The sequence below is a fragment of the Ranitomeya variabilis genome, chromosome 4 (assembly GCF_051348905.1).
Source record: "Ranitomeya variabilis isolate aRanVar5 chromosome 4, aRanVar5.hap1, whole genome shotgun sequence".
Taxonomy (NCBI): Eukaryota; Metazoa; Chordata; class Amphibia; order Anura; family Dendrobatidae; genus Ranitomeya; species Ranitomeya variabilis.
The window spans coordinates 515923241-515940214 of NC_135235.1; the positions used below are offsets into that span (position 1 = coordinate 515923241).

Here is a 16974-nt window from a genome sequence, read left to right on the forward strand (position 1 = left end):
GTAGCTGAGAAACTGTGGTTCCTAAACATTTCTATTTTTCAATAATAACACTCACAGTTTAAAGGTGGAAAATTTAAGTGTCAAAAAATTTCATGAACTGACTTGGTACCGTCCCATTACAGTACCACACTGGTATCACAGACTGATTGTGAGGGGCTAGATTTTATACACAATGGGACTAAATGAAGAACCTGATTTCAATGAACTCGAGGGGTCAAACTACATTTGTCCATATAGTGTATGTGTAGCCTGGTTACCTATACTAGGGTTGTTAACATCCATAAAATAGTTGACATTTCTTTCCATTTTTCATGAAGACAAAATTGGGTGCGATAGTTTAGGGCATTATGATAATAATTTCTTCATTTTATAACTTACAGAAAGTATTGTTAATGGTTATATTAGTACATTGAGCTATTGGTATAATTTATAATCTTTGTCATTAAAGAGGTTGGCCTTCAGTTAGCGTTGGCTATTAATATCTGATCAGTGGGTGTGCGATGCCGATTATCTGTTACAGGTGCCAGTGTTGGCCGGAAGTTCTCGGATGCTACCGGAACACAACAGTCCTGTCAAAACTATAGTAGCCACCTCTAGGTACTGCAGATCCACCCCTTATTCATAGAAATGATGGCACACCATAGAAATGTCCGAGGTGCTGTGTTCCGGCAGAACTCCTAAGGATGGGCCATCATTAAAAAAGTGGAAGCCAAACACTATTTCCAATTTTTCAATAAAAAGTGCTGGCTGTTCAGGAGTTTTGAATAATGTATTTCTTCCAGAAAAAAAAAATCAAATTGGCTGCTATCTCTTATTTCACTTGAATATTTCCTTAGTTATGCCTCATCTCTCTCGCTCTTGACTTTCATTGTCTAAAGTTAGATTTGGCGCAACAGCCGTCAGCAAGAATGAAAAGTAGGAAATAAACAGAATAATACATCTGTTAGGCAGCTCACCCAGTTTTACATGAAATCACCCTCACCAGGACTTGTGCGATACAGATATGACCGTTTTCAAAGGTACCACTTAATGGAATCTGCCAGCAGGTTTTTGCTACTTATTCTGAGAGCTGCATGAAGTAGGGGCAGGGACCCTGATTCCAGCAATGTATCGCTTCCTGGCCTGCTTGGTGCAGTTTGGATAGAATCCCTGTTTTCTCTGTGTAAGAAACCTGAGCTGTGTACAGCCTCGCCACTTTCCCTCCGATTGTCTCATTCCTGGTTTTGGCTTACCAATACTGAGGTAAAATACTGACCAAATACTGAACGTGTGAACGTGGCCTTAGTTGGGAACCAATTACGGTATCATAGAGTCCATCACAAATTATTACATTCATCTCCAGTCAGTGGTGAGGGATGGCGAGCAGAACTGCGCACATCTCCAGACAGTAGGTGGCAGCACTGACAATGACGCATAGTAGTAGTGGGCACAGACGGACACAGAAGAGACACAGGCATCATGGCTGCTCCCATGTCTCTGGGTCTCCCTGCAGCGCCTGTAGAGCATTGTTTCCCCAATGCTGGCTGCTGTGTGTAGTGGTAAAGCGTCTGTGCTTGCTGAACAGTGGCTCTGGGGCTGTGAGGGAAGAGGAGCAGCTGTGGCTGGCAGAGACATGACCTCTTTGTGTGTGAGCTGGAGTAGCGGAGAGTGTGCTCAGTAATCTGCTGCCGCCTGCAAAGTTCCTCCAGCATCAGCTCTGTCAGCAGGGTACGTATGTGCAGCAGGAATATGGCAGCATCCCTCACTTGTCTACACTCTGCAGGATGAATGGCTTCTGACATTACTAGATTAATGCGTCTTTTGCATGATGTCTGTAGCACAGCTGTTCCATCTCATGAGAACGCATAACGGGGCAAATAGGAGATGCCAGGCGACTAAATATCCCAACAGCAGCACCTGTCTGGGTGCTGCGGCTACTGAGTTTGATGCAGTTGCATGCTACACTCCCTATCCCTGACCGTTCACAAGTGATAAATGAGCCACTGAGCCCGCATTTTGTAGAAATTAACACAATTGCATTGTAAATATGCCCCAATTGGTGCCACTCACTGTACAACCTGATCTTGTCTATCAACGGTCATTCTCGGTGCCACCAAATATCGACCTTTGATGTCGGGCATTAGGTGGCACAAATCATCAAAATTATTCAAGACATCAACCCGATTCTTGAGACAATGGAGAAAAGGGATGGGTTTTTATTATTTAGGTTCATATTGTATAGCTTTTAAGGGTCTGGAGTTTTTGATAATGTCTGCAGCATTAGTCTTGGCGCTAGGAAACCTAAATACTTCACATTTCCGCGTAGAAGCTTACAATGCCGACCATATGTACTTGTATAGCTAAAAAGTAACAGAAAGCGCACAATAGGGCATGACCTGGGCAAGAAGCATAGTTAGTATGGTATTGCCCACCTGGCACAAATCCTATGTAGATATAGATACCGGCTGCTGCTGTGCCCTATGCTGGAATAAAACTAGCAGTAAATGAAATAGTAGAAAGGGATATAGGGATAAATCTGCTGGTCGAGAAGATATCCAATGGCGATGATGGTGTTGAGCAAAGAGTAGTTTTATTCATCTACACTTTGCAGAGTTGAACAAACTACATCAGGAAGAAAACACTATCCAATGACTATCTCCTTGGCCAGCAGTTCAGCACATTTCTCCGTATATCCCATTCTACTATTGACCATATACAGTGATTGTGTCGTCTCTGTATAGAATTACCGTAAGTGACATTGAGAAGAGTAAATTAGTCCTGTAATAAGTTGGTACTCGCTAGAAGTGCAGACTGGAATTGTAGGCACTTACTTAATTGGATTGTGCATATAATGTGCTGATAATTTGTAATGTTTAATATAATAGTTTAGTCAGATGTTAAGATGCGCAAACACATTTGGATATGTGCAGACAACGTCTTTTTCTGGTGAGACTGCTCCAAAACCCACCTGAAAAAACACTCAAAAGAATGAACAAATGCATATTATATGTAAAGAGTTGCTGTTTATATGTTCAGTCTTTTGAACATCTTTTAACCACTTAACATTTCCAAAGATGTCAATTGATTAAATGTTGTGGGCTAGCAATTCGTCAGGCGTTTTTTAGACTGTGGACACTCTATAATTTACACTTAGAGATGAGCGAACCCAAACTTAAACGTTAGGGGTTCTGTCCGGTGCTAATCGCCGAACATGAACTAGACAGATCAAAACTTTGGGTACAGCTCTGGTACCTGATTCAAACTTTGGAATAAAGTTCGGGTCCAGTGCTTTCCAGAACCCGAACTTCCATGTGTCCGCTCAACCCTATTTTTAATACAAAGCAATAGAATAGCTAAAAAAAGCCTAAAGGAAAAAAATAAGAAAAAGCACTCAAGAAACAACAACAATGAAAAATAAGGCACTTTAGGGGAAAAAAAGTGAATGTTTCCTGATGCGCCTCCCTTTTGGAAAACACAACGGGTTCACCCACATATAAAAGACGTCATGTGCACAAACCCGTACATAGCTTTTGGTCAAGCAGCCATTCAGCCAATAGCTGTTCCTCCTAACATTCCCTGATACACAAGCATGCTGGAATTGTCTGAGTGTGCATGTGTTCTCATTTGCAAGCTGCTGCTACACACCTGACAGCAGCATCTTTCCTTTGGGAAGAAAAGGATTGGGCATGTTAAAATCCAACATGCCCAACTCTTCTGTGCCATGATATCTACTGTCGGGGGAGAGTCAGAACACTTCCATACTTATATGTTCTACGGTCATTTGTCTACTGTATATGACACTTATAGAAATGGTTTGTACTAGGCAAGGGTATGTGCTAGACTATGATAATAATGTAATTTGAGAACAAGTGAGGAACCATTTTGTAGCTCCTCATAGATCAAGTTCGTTAGCGCTAAGAGTTGCCTCAATATTCTAAGGAATTAATGAGAACGTCTACTTGAGTGCATTAGTGGTAGAATCAGGATTATCGGCATTTCTGGAGGTGAATGTTGACCTTTCCAAAGCAGGTCAAAATAATGTACAGCAAAATGTCCATCAACACTTGCTGTAGGAGACCTTTATACTCGATCCCTAATATCTTTCCCCTTATCTCTTTCATCCACCAGTCTTGAGCTACTTGCTAAGTGTAATGCAGAATGGACAACCTCAACCCTCCCTTAATGTTTGATTTCACCATGGGCAGCGGCGGGAGCATGGTGACCCCTGGAAAAAAGCCAGCAGGGGAGACTTCAAACTCCAATAAGAAATGTAAAAGGTATTTCAACGAGCACTGGAAGGAAGAGTTCACATGGCTGGAATTTGATTATGAACGAAAGTTAATGTTTTGTATGGAGTGTCGACAGGCTCTTGTAAAGAACAAGCATGGCAAAGCAGAGAATGCCTTCACTGTAGGAACGGACAATTTCCAGAGACATGCACTTCTACGTCATGTGACGTCCGGTGCCCATAGACAGGCGCTCGCTGTGAACAGTGAGCAGCTAGCCATGGAAATGCAGTACCACCAAGAATTAAAGTCCGTCATCAAAGCTGAGATGGATCCATCTAAGATATCTATTCTGACCACTGTCTACACCATGGCAAAGGAAGGTATCTCGAGTGATAAGCTTCCATCCCTGCTGGAGCTGCAGAAATTTAATCTTTGTGAGGCTCTGTTGTCTTCTGAGCAAAATGAATATTACCATCCAAGCAGTGTAAGAGAAATGCAGGTGTGTACAGTTAGATCCACAACATGTCAGCATAGTAGAAGTCTACAGGACTAGTTGGGCTTTTAAAAATGATGTATCCACACATAATTGCATAGAAGGCTTGAATTCAGGGGCGAGCAAATCATTGGTGCAACCTGTGCAACCGTACAGGGGCCAAAGAGAAAAGGGGGCCCATTTCCACCTCCAAAGCAGGGGGAAATGTGCATTATGATGGGCTATTGGACTGCAAAGGGCCCACTCATTGTTCTTACACACAGGGGCCCTCTCCTATCTGTGTCTGCCAGTGCTTGAGCTCTTACAGTGGCAATTAAACTAGAACATCCATTTTAGGGTATATGAACGCGTTATGCTCAAGTTCAATTTTTTGACCCAATGCAAAGGGAGAAATCAGCAGAAAGTCACATCATTTCCATAGCATGATCCACTGAAAGATCCACCAATTTTTTCCCGGATACTCTGCTGCAGTAATTGTGCTGCACTTACGTCTCATGTGAACTTACCCAAATAATTTGAAAAATAGATATCCATTATCTGCTTGTGGTAGTTTTGACAAACTCACTGCTTTATCAGCAGGAGATTATCACTAGAGGACTAGTAAACCTGATGCCAGGTAGACAAGCATTATTTTTTATGAGCTCTGTATAACCCCACCCCACCACTGATTGGCGGCATTGTGTATATTGCATAGAAATCTGCCAAACAGTGATAGGGTTGGGGTTATACAGAGCTCAACATTCACATAACAGGGATTTTATAAAAATGACATTAAGCAGTCCAGTAAGTAATACATTGCTGGAATTGAGGTCTCTACCCCAACATTATGCAGCTCTCAGATGGGGTAGGAAAACCTGGTGACAAGGTTCTCTTTAAGACAGTATTCTCCAACTCCAGTCCTCAAGAGCCACCAAAAGATCATGTTTTCAGAATTTCCTTATTATTGCCCAAGTGATCATTCCACCACCTGCAATTCTAAGGAAATCCTGAAAACATGATTTGTGGGTGGCTCTTGAGGACTTGAATTGGGGAACACTGCTTTAGGCCGGTTTCACACATCCTGATATTTCCAGTACCGGAGATATGTGTCTGTGTGTACGTGTGTGTAATACTTGAGGCACATGTACACGCCTGGGAAGCAGCAGTACACTTAGCGCTGTTCCCTGGCACCGGGTGCTGAAGATGGCTCTCATCATTCTCCCCTGCACCCGCTGCGATCAAAACTAGCAGGGGAGAATGTTAGTTATATTCAACTGATAACAGTGATAGCAGGTGGCGGCTGATAGGACTTCTACACCCATCAGCCTACACTTGCTGTCGCTAATAACAGTGACAGCAGGCAGTGGTTGGTGGAAGTATTCATCAGCTGCCGCCTGCTCTATTAATAAATTTAAAAAATGGCATGAGTTCCCCTGTATTTTGGATAACAGGCAAAACTCACAGCTGCATGCTGCAACTCTCAGCAGTCAGCTTCAGGAATGTTGCTTATCAAGAAGAGACGGGTCCCCACGCTGTTTTTTTAATTAAATAATTTAAATAAATGGCTTGGGGTCTCCATTTTTGACAACTAGCCTTGCAAGAGCAGACAACTGGGGGCTGGTATCCTCAGGCTGGCGAGGGGCCATGGATATTGCCCCCCTCAGCCTAAAAAAAGGAACAGCCCGCATCTGTCCAGAAAAGGCACATTTATTAGATGTGCCAATTCTGGCGCTTTACCCGACTCTTCCCACTTGCCATATAGCGGTGGCAAGTGGGGTAATATTTGTGGGTTGATGTCACCTTTGTATTGTCTGGTGACATCAAGCCCATGGCTTAGTAATGAAGAGGCGTCTATAAGACACCTATCCATTACTAATCCTATCGTTACATAGTAAATAAAGACACAGCCAAAATAAAGTTTTTTATTTAAAATCAAAACAAAACACACTTTTCCATTTTTATTTAAAAATAACAAACACAGTTAAACTCACCTAACACCCATTCCATTGAAGCCAACGTCTCCTGTAATAAAACAAAAATAAAAACAACAATATCCCTCAACTGTTCGACGTTCTGCCCCACGTCGTAACCCATGTCTGGGGATAAATAGTTTTCAACCTGGACAGTGCCAAGATGCGACCCTCCAGGCTTAGAACCACTGATGAATGAACTGCTGCAAGTAGTATCAGTGAACAGCGGTGACCTCATCGAGGTTACCGCGGGTCACTGAGGCTGCGTTCCCAGCCGAGCTGAACTATGGTAACCTCAGCACCGTGAGAAAAAGTCACTTGAGTTCACCACATTTCAGCTCAGTGAGTTCACCGCAGTCTCTCCATTACTAAGCCATGGGGTTGATGTCACCAGACAATACAAAGGTGAGTGGGGGGGGCCCATGCAGTTCTTTTAAATTATCTATTTAAATAATTTTAAAAGAACAGCGTAAGGGACCCATCTATTCTTGATTAACAGTTTTTTTCTGAAGCTGACAGTTGAGGGTTACAGCCCGCAGCTTTCAGTTTTGCCTGGCTGGTTATCAAAAATACAGGGGAACCCAACCTGTTTTTTTATTTACTTATAGCACAAGCGGTGTCTGATGAATACTCCCATCAGCCGCCGCCTGCTCTCACTGTTATTAGCGGCAGCAGATCTAGGCTGATGAGAGAAGTAGTCCCTTCAGCCGCCGCCTGCTCTTACTGTTATTAGTTGAATATAACTCTTTCCCAGGCACCGATATGTGTCACTGATGACATCCCTGTGTGTCATACATGTGTGTGACATTTTGCGGCCTGTGCCGCTGTTAAAAAAAAACTGACATGTCATTGTATTTTGCCCACGGACACACGGTCCGTGGAAACACACTGACATGTGCACAGACCCATTCAATTGTATGTGTAAATGTTTCCACTACGTATGAAAACTGTCAACACACACATCTGACACATTGACCTCTGAAAGAGGCCTTAAGGTGTAAAGCTTTTCCACACTCTTGATAACTATTTTTCGAGTAATCACCCTTTGAATAACGATCCCTCACCAGGGAAGTAGCATTAGTTTGGCAAGATATCAGTTTTAAACAACTGGCATTGGAAAAGGCCAGGCTCTCTCTTACTACAATTGACTCCTTATCTAGGATAAGAGGAGTGATCATCTCTACAGACGCATAACATGACAGCTTATACAGATGTAATAAGCACCACATTAATGTAAGGGTACCGTTACACAAAACAATTTACCAACGATCACGACCAGCGATACGACCTGGCCGTGATCGTTGGTAAGTCGTTGTGTGGTCGCTGGAGAGCTGTCACACAGACAGCTCTCCAGCAACCAACGATGCCGAAGTCCCCGGGTAACCAGGGTAAACATCGGGTTCCTAAGCGCAGGGCCACGCTTAGTAACCCGATGTTTACCCTGGTTACCAGCGTAAACGTAAAATAAAAAAAACACATACTCACATTCCGGTGCCTGCGTCCGCTTCCCTGCACTCCTCCTGCATCCTGTGTAAGCGCCGGCCAAAGCAGAGCGGTGACGTCACCGCTGTGCCCTGCTTTCACTTTACGGCCGGCGCTCACAGTCAGTGCAGGGAAGCAGACGGCCAGGGACCTTACGGACACCGGAATGTAAGTATGTACTGTTTGGGTTTTTTTACATTTACGATGGTAACCAGGGTAAACATCGGGTTACTAAGCGCGGCCCTGCGCTTAGTAACCCAATGTTTACCCTGGTTACAAGCGAACGCATCGTTGGATCGGTGTCACACACACCGATCCAGCGATGACAGCGGGAGATCCAGCGACGAAATAAAGTTCCAAACGATCTGCTACGACGTACGATTCTCAGCGGGGTCCCTGATCGCTGCTGCGTGTCAGACACAGCGATATCGTATGGATATCGCTGGAACGTCACAGATCGTGCCATCGTAGCGACCAAAGTGCCAATGTGAGACGGTACCCTTAGTTGTGCTAAACCAAGGTTGATTACATACCATGGTACTCATTGCGTAGCGTTGCAACTATAACATAAACGGAACCTGTCCGCATGTTTTAGTACCCCAACTGATCAATTATGTGTTAGGACACTACAATGCAGATTATTTCCATACCTTTGTTTCTTCAGTCCTTCGTTCCATTGCTGAATAATAACTTTTCTAATATTTATGTATATGAGCTACAGGTGCGGGTGGGTTGGCCCTGCACTTATAGGTCACCGGCCTCTCCCTCTTTCCTCATCCACCACCAGTCTCCTTTCACTGAATGTCAAGTCACTCTTGTCTGAATAATGCATTATCTGGACTTGAAAACCAGGATTTGACCCTTGCATACGTCACCTCATGGCATGACAGTGGCTGCGCAAGTTTGTCAGCGGAGGTGGCAGGTCACCCAGATAAGAGTGACCTATCATTCAATGACCAGAGGACGGTGGTGGGTGGGGAAAGAGAGAGGCTGAAGAATTGTAGGTGCATGGCAATGTCATCTGCACTTGCAGCTTATTTACACAAAAATTGGAAAAGTGAATACACGGGAATGGAGTCAAAGATTGAAAACAACAAAGGTACGGAAATGATCTGCGTTTAAGCGACCTGACACAGATTAGATCAGTGTGGGGTACTAAAATGTGCTGACAGGTTCCCTTCAATGGACAGCCAAATTGTGCAAATAATGTATATGCAATCTGATTGTTCATTGTCTTGCAAGAAACGTTTGTTTGGATCTTCCCAGATAAGTGGTTGTTCTACCTTTTAGGCCTTCGTTCAATGACCAGAGGACATTTTTGCTCTAGTAAAAAGGTGTATACTTTTGCAACCATCTAAAATAAAACAAAAAATCAACATGGTAAATAATTTTCATTTTAAAAAATGAATCACTCACTCTAACCACTATTTTTCTAACCTGGAGAATGTAGATGATGGAAAAGAGCTTATGATTGCAGGATGAGACTACATGTGTTTGTAGCCTGTAACCAGACACAATCTAGCAGAATGCTCTGGAATATTAAAGGGGTTGTCCAGGACTGAAGTACTGATGATCTCTCCATTCCAATGCATAGGTCACTTATATAAGATCGATGGGGGTTCACCACTCAGCGCCCCCACCGATCAGCTGAAAAGTGCAGCAATAGCAGCTGGAACTGAGCAATGTACATGGAGGATCATAGTCGCTCCTTACATTGCTTAATGGCTACTGCTAAGTATTAGGCCTCTTTCACATTTTCGTCTTTCTTTTTCCGTCACAATGCATCATTTTGTGAAAAAAAACGGATTCAGCAAATGTTTCTGCTAGATCCTTTTTATTCTCATAGACTTGTATTAGCGACGGATTGTGACGGATGGCCACACGTTTCATCTGACGTGCACTGGATCCGTCGTAAAATTGCTGTCCGCAATTGGCGGAGACAACGCACATAGAAACTTTTTTGTGCACGTCAGAAAATCGCGCAGCAACGGATCCCTCGCTGTGTGTCAAAAGCAGGAATCCAGCGACGGGTTCCGTCTTTTGAAACTGAGCATGCGTGGAAGAATTTCCAGTCAGGGAAATTCTCTCTCGCTCTCTCTTTTTACTATTGATGCTGCGATACCGCTACGTCATCGGGTCATTCTCGCAAGGCATTACTGGGAACGGGAGCATTGCGAGCATCGGAAACGCTGCGGGGGCCGCCAGAAGGTGAGAATATCAAGATTTTTTATTATTTTTAACATTATATCTTTTTACTATTGATGCTGCATAGGCAGCATCAATAGTAAAAAGTTGGTCACACTTGTCAAACACTATGTTTGACAAGTGTGACCAACCTGTCAATCAGTTTTTCAAGCTATGCTACAGATCGCTTTGAAAACGCTACGGATCCGTCAAAAAAACAGATCCAGTGCATCAGTTTTTTCCAATCTGCACAGGATCCGTCTTTTCAACATTTTGACGGATTGTGACTGATAGTAAAAAACGGAAATGTGAATGAGGCCTTACTCTTTATCTCCCATTCAGTTGAATGCAAGTTAAAGCGCAGTTCTTGGCAGTGAGCTCGTAGGTAGGTCATCCATACTTCAGTCCTGGACAATGTCTTTAACAGTTGGTTGCAAAGATGTACACTTCAAAGCACCACTCCAGCTTTTTATATATGTATTTTTTTATGGTGGAGTAGTGTCACAAATGTAAGTTCCCTGCCCCTAGTAATATATTTACAAGCCACCATCTTGATTTTTTTTATCAGCGCTACTCCGGTCGTCTTCTGCAGGTTGTGACCTGCTGGATCCCTCCAGTGTTTGCTGGGTGAGCCGGAGATTACTATTCAATGTACAGTGGGTACGAAAAGTATTCAGACCCCTTTACATTTTTCACTCTTTATTTCATTGTAGCCATTTGGTAAATATAAAAAAGTTCATTTTTTTTCTCATTAATGTACACTCTGCACCTCATCTTGACTGAATAAAACAGAAATGTAGAAATTTTTGCAAATTTATTAAAAAAGAAAAACTGAAATATCACATGGTCATAAGTATTCAGACCCTTTGTGCAGTGTTGAGTAGAAGCACCTTTTTGAGCTAGTACAGCCATGAGTCTTCTTGGGAATGATGCAACAAGTTTTTCACACCTGGATTTGGGGATCCTCTGACATTCTTCCTTGCAGATCCTCTCCAGTTCCGTCAGGTTGGATGGTGAACATTGGTGGACAGCCATTTTCAGGTCTCTCCAGAGATGCTCAATTGGGTTTAGGTCAGGGCTCTTGCTGGGCCAGTCAAGAATGGTCATAGAGTTGTTCTGAAGCCACTCCTTTGTTATTTTAGCTGTGTGCTTAGGGTCATTGTGGCCAAGTCTGAGGTCCAGAGCACTCTAGAAGAGGTTTTCATCCAGGATATCTCTGTACTTAGCCTCATTCATGTTTCCTTCAATAAAAACCAGTCATCCTGTTCCTGCAGCTGAAAAACACCCCCATAGCATGATGCTGCCACCACCATGTTTCACTGTTGGGATTGTATTGGACAGGTGATGAGCAGTGCCTGGTTTTCTCCACACATACCACTTAGAATTATCACCTAAAAAGGTCTAACTTCATCTCACCAGACCAGTGAATCTTATTTCTCACAGTCTGAGAGTCCTTCAAGTATTTTCTAGCAAACTCTATGCAGGCTATCATATGTCTTGCAATGAGGAGAGGCTTCTGTCGGGCCACTCTGCCATAAAGACCTACAAGAGACAAAATGAGCAAAAACACTGCTTTTTTTAGAACTCTGTGTTATTTAGATGCACTTTTTGCTTTTTACTTATTTACAGCAGGGTTTTTGCTCATTTTTTCTCTTGTTGGTTTTATATGTTTTGTGGCCAATGTGAACATGCGTTTATGTGCTGCATGTGTACCAACTTAAGTCAAGCTCAATTTTTGTGTTTTCACTCTGCATAAATGTCTGACTGGTGGAGGGCTTCAGTGATAGTTGACTTTGTGGAACTTTCTCCCATCTCCCTACTTCATCTCTGGAGCTCAGCCACAGTGATCTTGGGGTTCTTCTTTACCTTTCTCACCAAGGCTCTTCTCCCATGATTGCTCAGTTTGACTGGACGGTCCGGTCTAGGAAGACCTCTGGTGGTCCCAAACTTCTTCTATTTAAGGATTATGGAAGCCACTGTGCTCTTAGGAACATTACATATAGTATATATACATATAGTTATTAAGGTTGAAGGAAGACTTTAAGTCCATCTAGTTCAACCCATAGCCTAACAAGCCCTAACATGTTGATCCAGGGGAAGGCAAAAAAAACCCATGTGGTAAGAGTCAGCTCCACCATGGGGAAAAAAATTCCTTCCCGACCCCACATACGGCAATCAGACTAGTTCCCTGGATCAACGCCTTATAAAGGAATCTATTATATATACCCTGTAACATTATACTTTTCCAGAAAGGTATCCAGTCCCCTCTTAAATTTAAGTAATGAATCACTCATTACAACATCATACGGCAGAGAGTTCCATAGTCTCACTGCTCTTACAGTAAAGAATCCGCGTCTGTTATTATGCTTAAACCTTTTTTCCTCCAGACGTAGAGGATGCCCCCTTGTCCCTGTCACCGGTCTATGATTAAAAAGATCATCAGAAAGGTCTTTGTACTGTCCCCTCATATATTTATACATTAACATAAGATCACCCCTTAGCCTTCGTTTTTCCAAACTAAATAGCCCCAAGTGTAATAACCTATCTTGGTATTGCAGACCCCCCAGTCCTCTAATAACCTTGGTCGCTCTTCTCTGCACCTGCTCTAGTTCAGCTATGTCTTTCTTATACACCGGAGACCAGAACTGTGCACAGTATTCTAAGTGTGGTCGAACTAGTGACTTGTATAGAGGTAAAATTATGTTCTGCTCATGAGCATCTATGCCTCTTTTAATGCATCCCATTATTTTATTTGCCTTTGTAGCAGCTGCCTGACACTGGCCACTAAATGTGAGTTTGTCGTCCACCCATACACCCAGGTCTTTTTCATTGACGGTTTTGCCCAGAGTTTTAGAATTCGGCACATAGTTGTACATCTTATTACTTCTACCCAAGTGCATGACCTTACATTTATCCCCATTGAAGCTCATTTGCCATTTATCAGCCCAAGCTTCTAGTTTACATAAATCATCCTGTAATATAAAATTGTCCTCCTCTGTATTGATTACCCTGCAGAGTTTAGTGTCATTTGCAAATATTGAAATTCTACTCTGAATGCCCCCTACAAGGTCATTAATAAATATGTTAAAAAGAAGAGGGCCCAATACTGACCCCTGTGGTACCCCACTACTAAAGGCCCCGTCTCACACAGCGACGCTGCAGCGATACAGACAACGATGCTGATCGCTGCAGCGTCGCTGTGTGGTCGCTGTGTGGTCGCTGGGGAGCTGTCACACAGACAGCTCTCTCCAGCGACCAACGATCAGGGGAACGACTTCGGCATCGTTGAAACTGTCTTCAACGATGCCGAAGTCCCCCTGCAGCACCCGGGTAACCAGGGTAAACATCGGGTTACTAAGCGCAGGGCCGCGCTTAGTAACCCGATGTTTACCCTGGTTACCAGCGTAAATGTAAAAAAAAAAAAAACAGTACATACTCACCATCTGTTGCCCGTCAGGTCCCTTGGCGTCTGCTTCCTGCTCTGACTGATCCGGCCGGAAAGTGAGAGTGCAGCAGTGACGTCACCGCTGCGCTCTGCTCTCACTGTACGGCGGCTCAGTCAGAGCAGGAAGCAGACGCAAGGGACCTGACGGGCAACAGATGGTGCGTATGTACTGTTTGTTTTTTTTTACATTTACGCTGGTAACCAGGGTAAACATCGGGTTACTAAGCGCGGCCCTGCGCTTAGTAACCCGATGTTTACCCTGGTTACCAGTGAAGACATCGCTGGATCGGTGTCACACACACCGATTCAGCGATGTCAGCGGGACCTCAACGACCAAAAAAAGGTCCAGGCCATTCTGACACGACCAGCGATCTCGCAGCAGGGGCCTGATCGCTGGTACGTGTCACACATAGCGAGATCGCTACTGAGGTCGCTGTTGCGTCACAAAACTTGTGACTCAGCAGCGATCTCGCTAGCGATCTCGCTATGTGAGACGGGGCCTTAACTGCGACCCAGTCCGAGTGTGCTCCATTAATAACCACCCTTTGTTTCCTATCCCTGAGCCAGCTCTCAACCCACTTGCACATATTTTTCCCTATCCCCATTATTCTCATTTTATGTATCAACCTTTTGTGTGGCACCGTATCAAAAGCTTTTGAAAAGTCCATATACACTACATCCACTGGGCTCCCTTGGTCCAGTCCGGAACTTACCTCTTCATAGAAGCTGATCAAATTAGTCTGACATGATCGGTCCCTAGTAAACCCATGCTGATACTGGGTCATGAGGTTATTCCTCTTCAGATACTCCAGTATAGCATCCCTTAGAATGCCCTCCAGGATTTTACCCACAGTAGAGGTTAAGCTTACTGGCCTATAATTTCCGAGTTCAGTTTTTGTCCCCTTTTTGAATATTGGCACCACATTTGCTATACGCCAGTCCTGTGGTACAGACCCTGTTATTATGGACTCTTTAAAGATTAAAAATAATGGTCTATCAATGACTGTACTTAATTCCTGCAGTACTCGGGGGTGTATCCCATCCGGGCCCGGAGATTTGTCAATTTTTGTGATTTTTAGACGCCTCCGTACTTCCTGCTGGGTTAAGCAGGTAACATTTAATTGGGAATTTTTATCACTAGTCATATTGGCTGCCATGGGATTTTCTTTTGTAAATACTGATGAAAAAAAGTCATTTCGCATATTGGCTTTTTCCTCATCCTCATCCACCATTTCACCCAGACTATTTTTAAGGGGGCTAACACTGTCATTTTTTAGTTTCTTACTATTTATGTAGTTAAAGAATATTTTGGGATTATTTTTACGCTCTCTGGCAATGAGTCTCTCTGTCTCAATCTTTGCTGCCTTAATTTGCTTTTTACAGAATGTATTTAATTTTTTGTATTTATTTAATGCCTCCTCACTACCTACTTCCTTTAATTCTCTAAATGCTTTCTTTTTGTCACTTATTGCACCCCTTACAGCTTTATTTAGCCATATTGGTTTCCTCCTATTTCTAGTATGTTTATTCCCATACAGTATATACTGTGCACAGGTCCTATCCAGGATGCTAATAAACGTCTCCCATTTTCTTTGTGTACTTTTATGTCTCAGGATATCGTCCCAGTTAATTGCACCAAGATCCTCTCTCATCCGTTGGAAATTTGCCCTCCTGAAGTTTAGTGTCCTTGTCACCCCTCTACTACACATCTTATTAAAGGAGACATGAAAACTTATTATTTTGTGATCACTATTCCCCAAGTGACCCCAACCCTTATATTTGATATGCGGTCTGGCCTGTTGGTTAATATTAGGTCTAGCAGTGCCCCCCTTCTTGTTGGGTCCTGAACCAGTTGTGAAAGGTAATTGTCTCTCATAGTTGTCAAAAACCGATTACCTTTACTGGAACTGCAGGTTTCTGTTCCCCAATCTATTTCAGGGTAGTTGAAGTCCCCCATAATAATGACTTCTCCTTGAGTCGCAGCTTCATCTATTTGCTTTACGAGGATATTCTCCATTGCTTCCATTATTTTTGGAGATTTATAACAAACCCCTATCAGTATTTTATTATTTTATTATTTTTCCCCCTCCCCTTATCTCCACCCACAGGGACTCTACATTTTCATTAGATTCACCTATATTATCACGCAGGATGGGTTTTAAGGTCGATTTTACATACAGACACACCCCACCCCCTCGCTTATCTGTACGGTCATTTCTGAAAAGGCTATAGCCCTTCAAGTTAACAGCCCAGTCATGGCTCTCATCCAGCCATGTTTCAGATATCCCCACCATATCATAATTATGTTCCAACAACATTAGTTCTAATTCATCCATTTTGTTGGCGAGGCTTCTGGCATTAGTATACATGTATAAGTTAAGTACTGCTGAAATTCTGTTGCAACCTTGGCCAGATCTGTGCCTTGCCGCATTTGTCTCTGAGCTCCTTGGCCAGTTCCTTTGACTTCATGATCCTCGTTTGGTCTGATATGCACTTTGAGCTGAGAGGTCTTATACACCATGTCTCAAATTATTATGCAAATGACATTTTCTCGGATTTTCCTAAATGGTCGGTGCAAATGACAGTCAGTCTAATAAAAGTCATCATCCGTTAGAGTATACATCGAATTTTATTGAAGAAACCTCCCAATGATAACAGTATAATCTCCAAAATGAATAAAAACTCAAAATGCACTGTTCCAAATTATTAGGCACAGTAGAATTTCTAAACATTTGATATGTTTTAAAGAACTGAAAATGCTAATTTGTGGAATTTGCAGCATTAGGCTTCTTTCACATTTCCGTCGGTACGGGGCCACCACGAAGCGTCGGCGTGACGTACCAGCAGAACTGTGTGCTTTCACATTTCCGTCAGACTGCAGGGTGAGGAAAGTTCGTGAGAGCGATATTTCCTGCTGGGCATGCGCAGTCGGAAACACTGGATGTGACGTACAGAAAAACGTTCTCTTGAATGTTTTTCTGTGATGACGGTCTGCCAAAACCCGACGCAACCAGTGCACGATGGACGCAATGTGTGGCCATACATCGCGATCCGTCGGCAATAGAAGTCTATGGGAAAATGCAGGATCCTGCATTTTCAAAAATTGACGTATTGCGACGGTAGCAGAAAGACGGGAATGTGAAAGAAGCCTTAGGAGGTCACATTCACTGAACAAAAAAACGATTTAACTCCAAAACATCCTAACAGGCCAAG

The 16974-nt window shown here is 43.2% G+C and overlaps 1 protein-coding gene across 10 annotated transcripts in view; it reads left to right on the forward strand.

The window, feature by feature from the left end:
* LOC143765461 (zinc finger protein 385C-like) overlaps positions 1-16974 on the forward strand; it is a 528254-nt gene that overhangs the window by 360413 nt on the left and 150867 nt on the right. Inside the window, exons 1-2 of one of the 10 annotated variants that reach the window (XM_077252143.1) lie at positions 1336-1707; positions 4108-4707. The exons of 6 other annotated variants lie outside the window; for them this stretch is intronic. In XM_077252143.1, coding sequence (XP_077108258.1) covers positions 4138-4707 — 570 coding nt within the window. In that variant the 5' untranslated portion in view covers positions 1336-1707; positions 4108-4137. Of the gene's footprint in view, positions 1-1335; positions 1708-4107; positions 4708-16974 lie in introns of those variants that run through there. 3 more of the 10 variants (XM_077252144.1, XM_077252153.1, XM_077252152.1) reach the window with 3 other exon arrangements.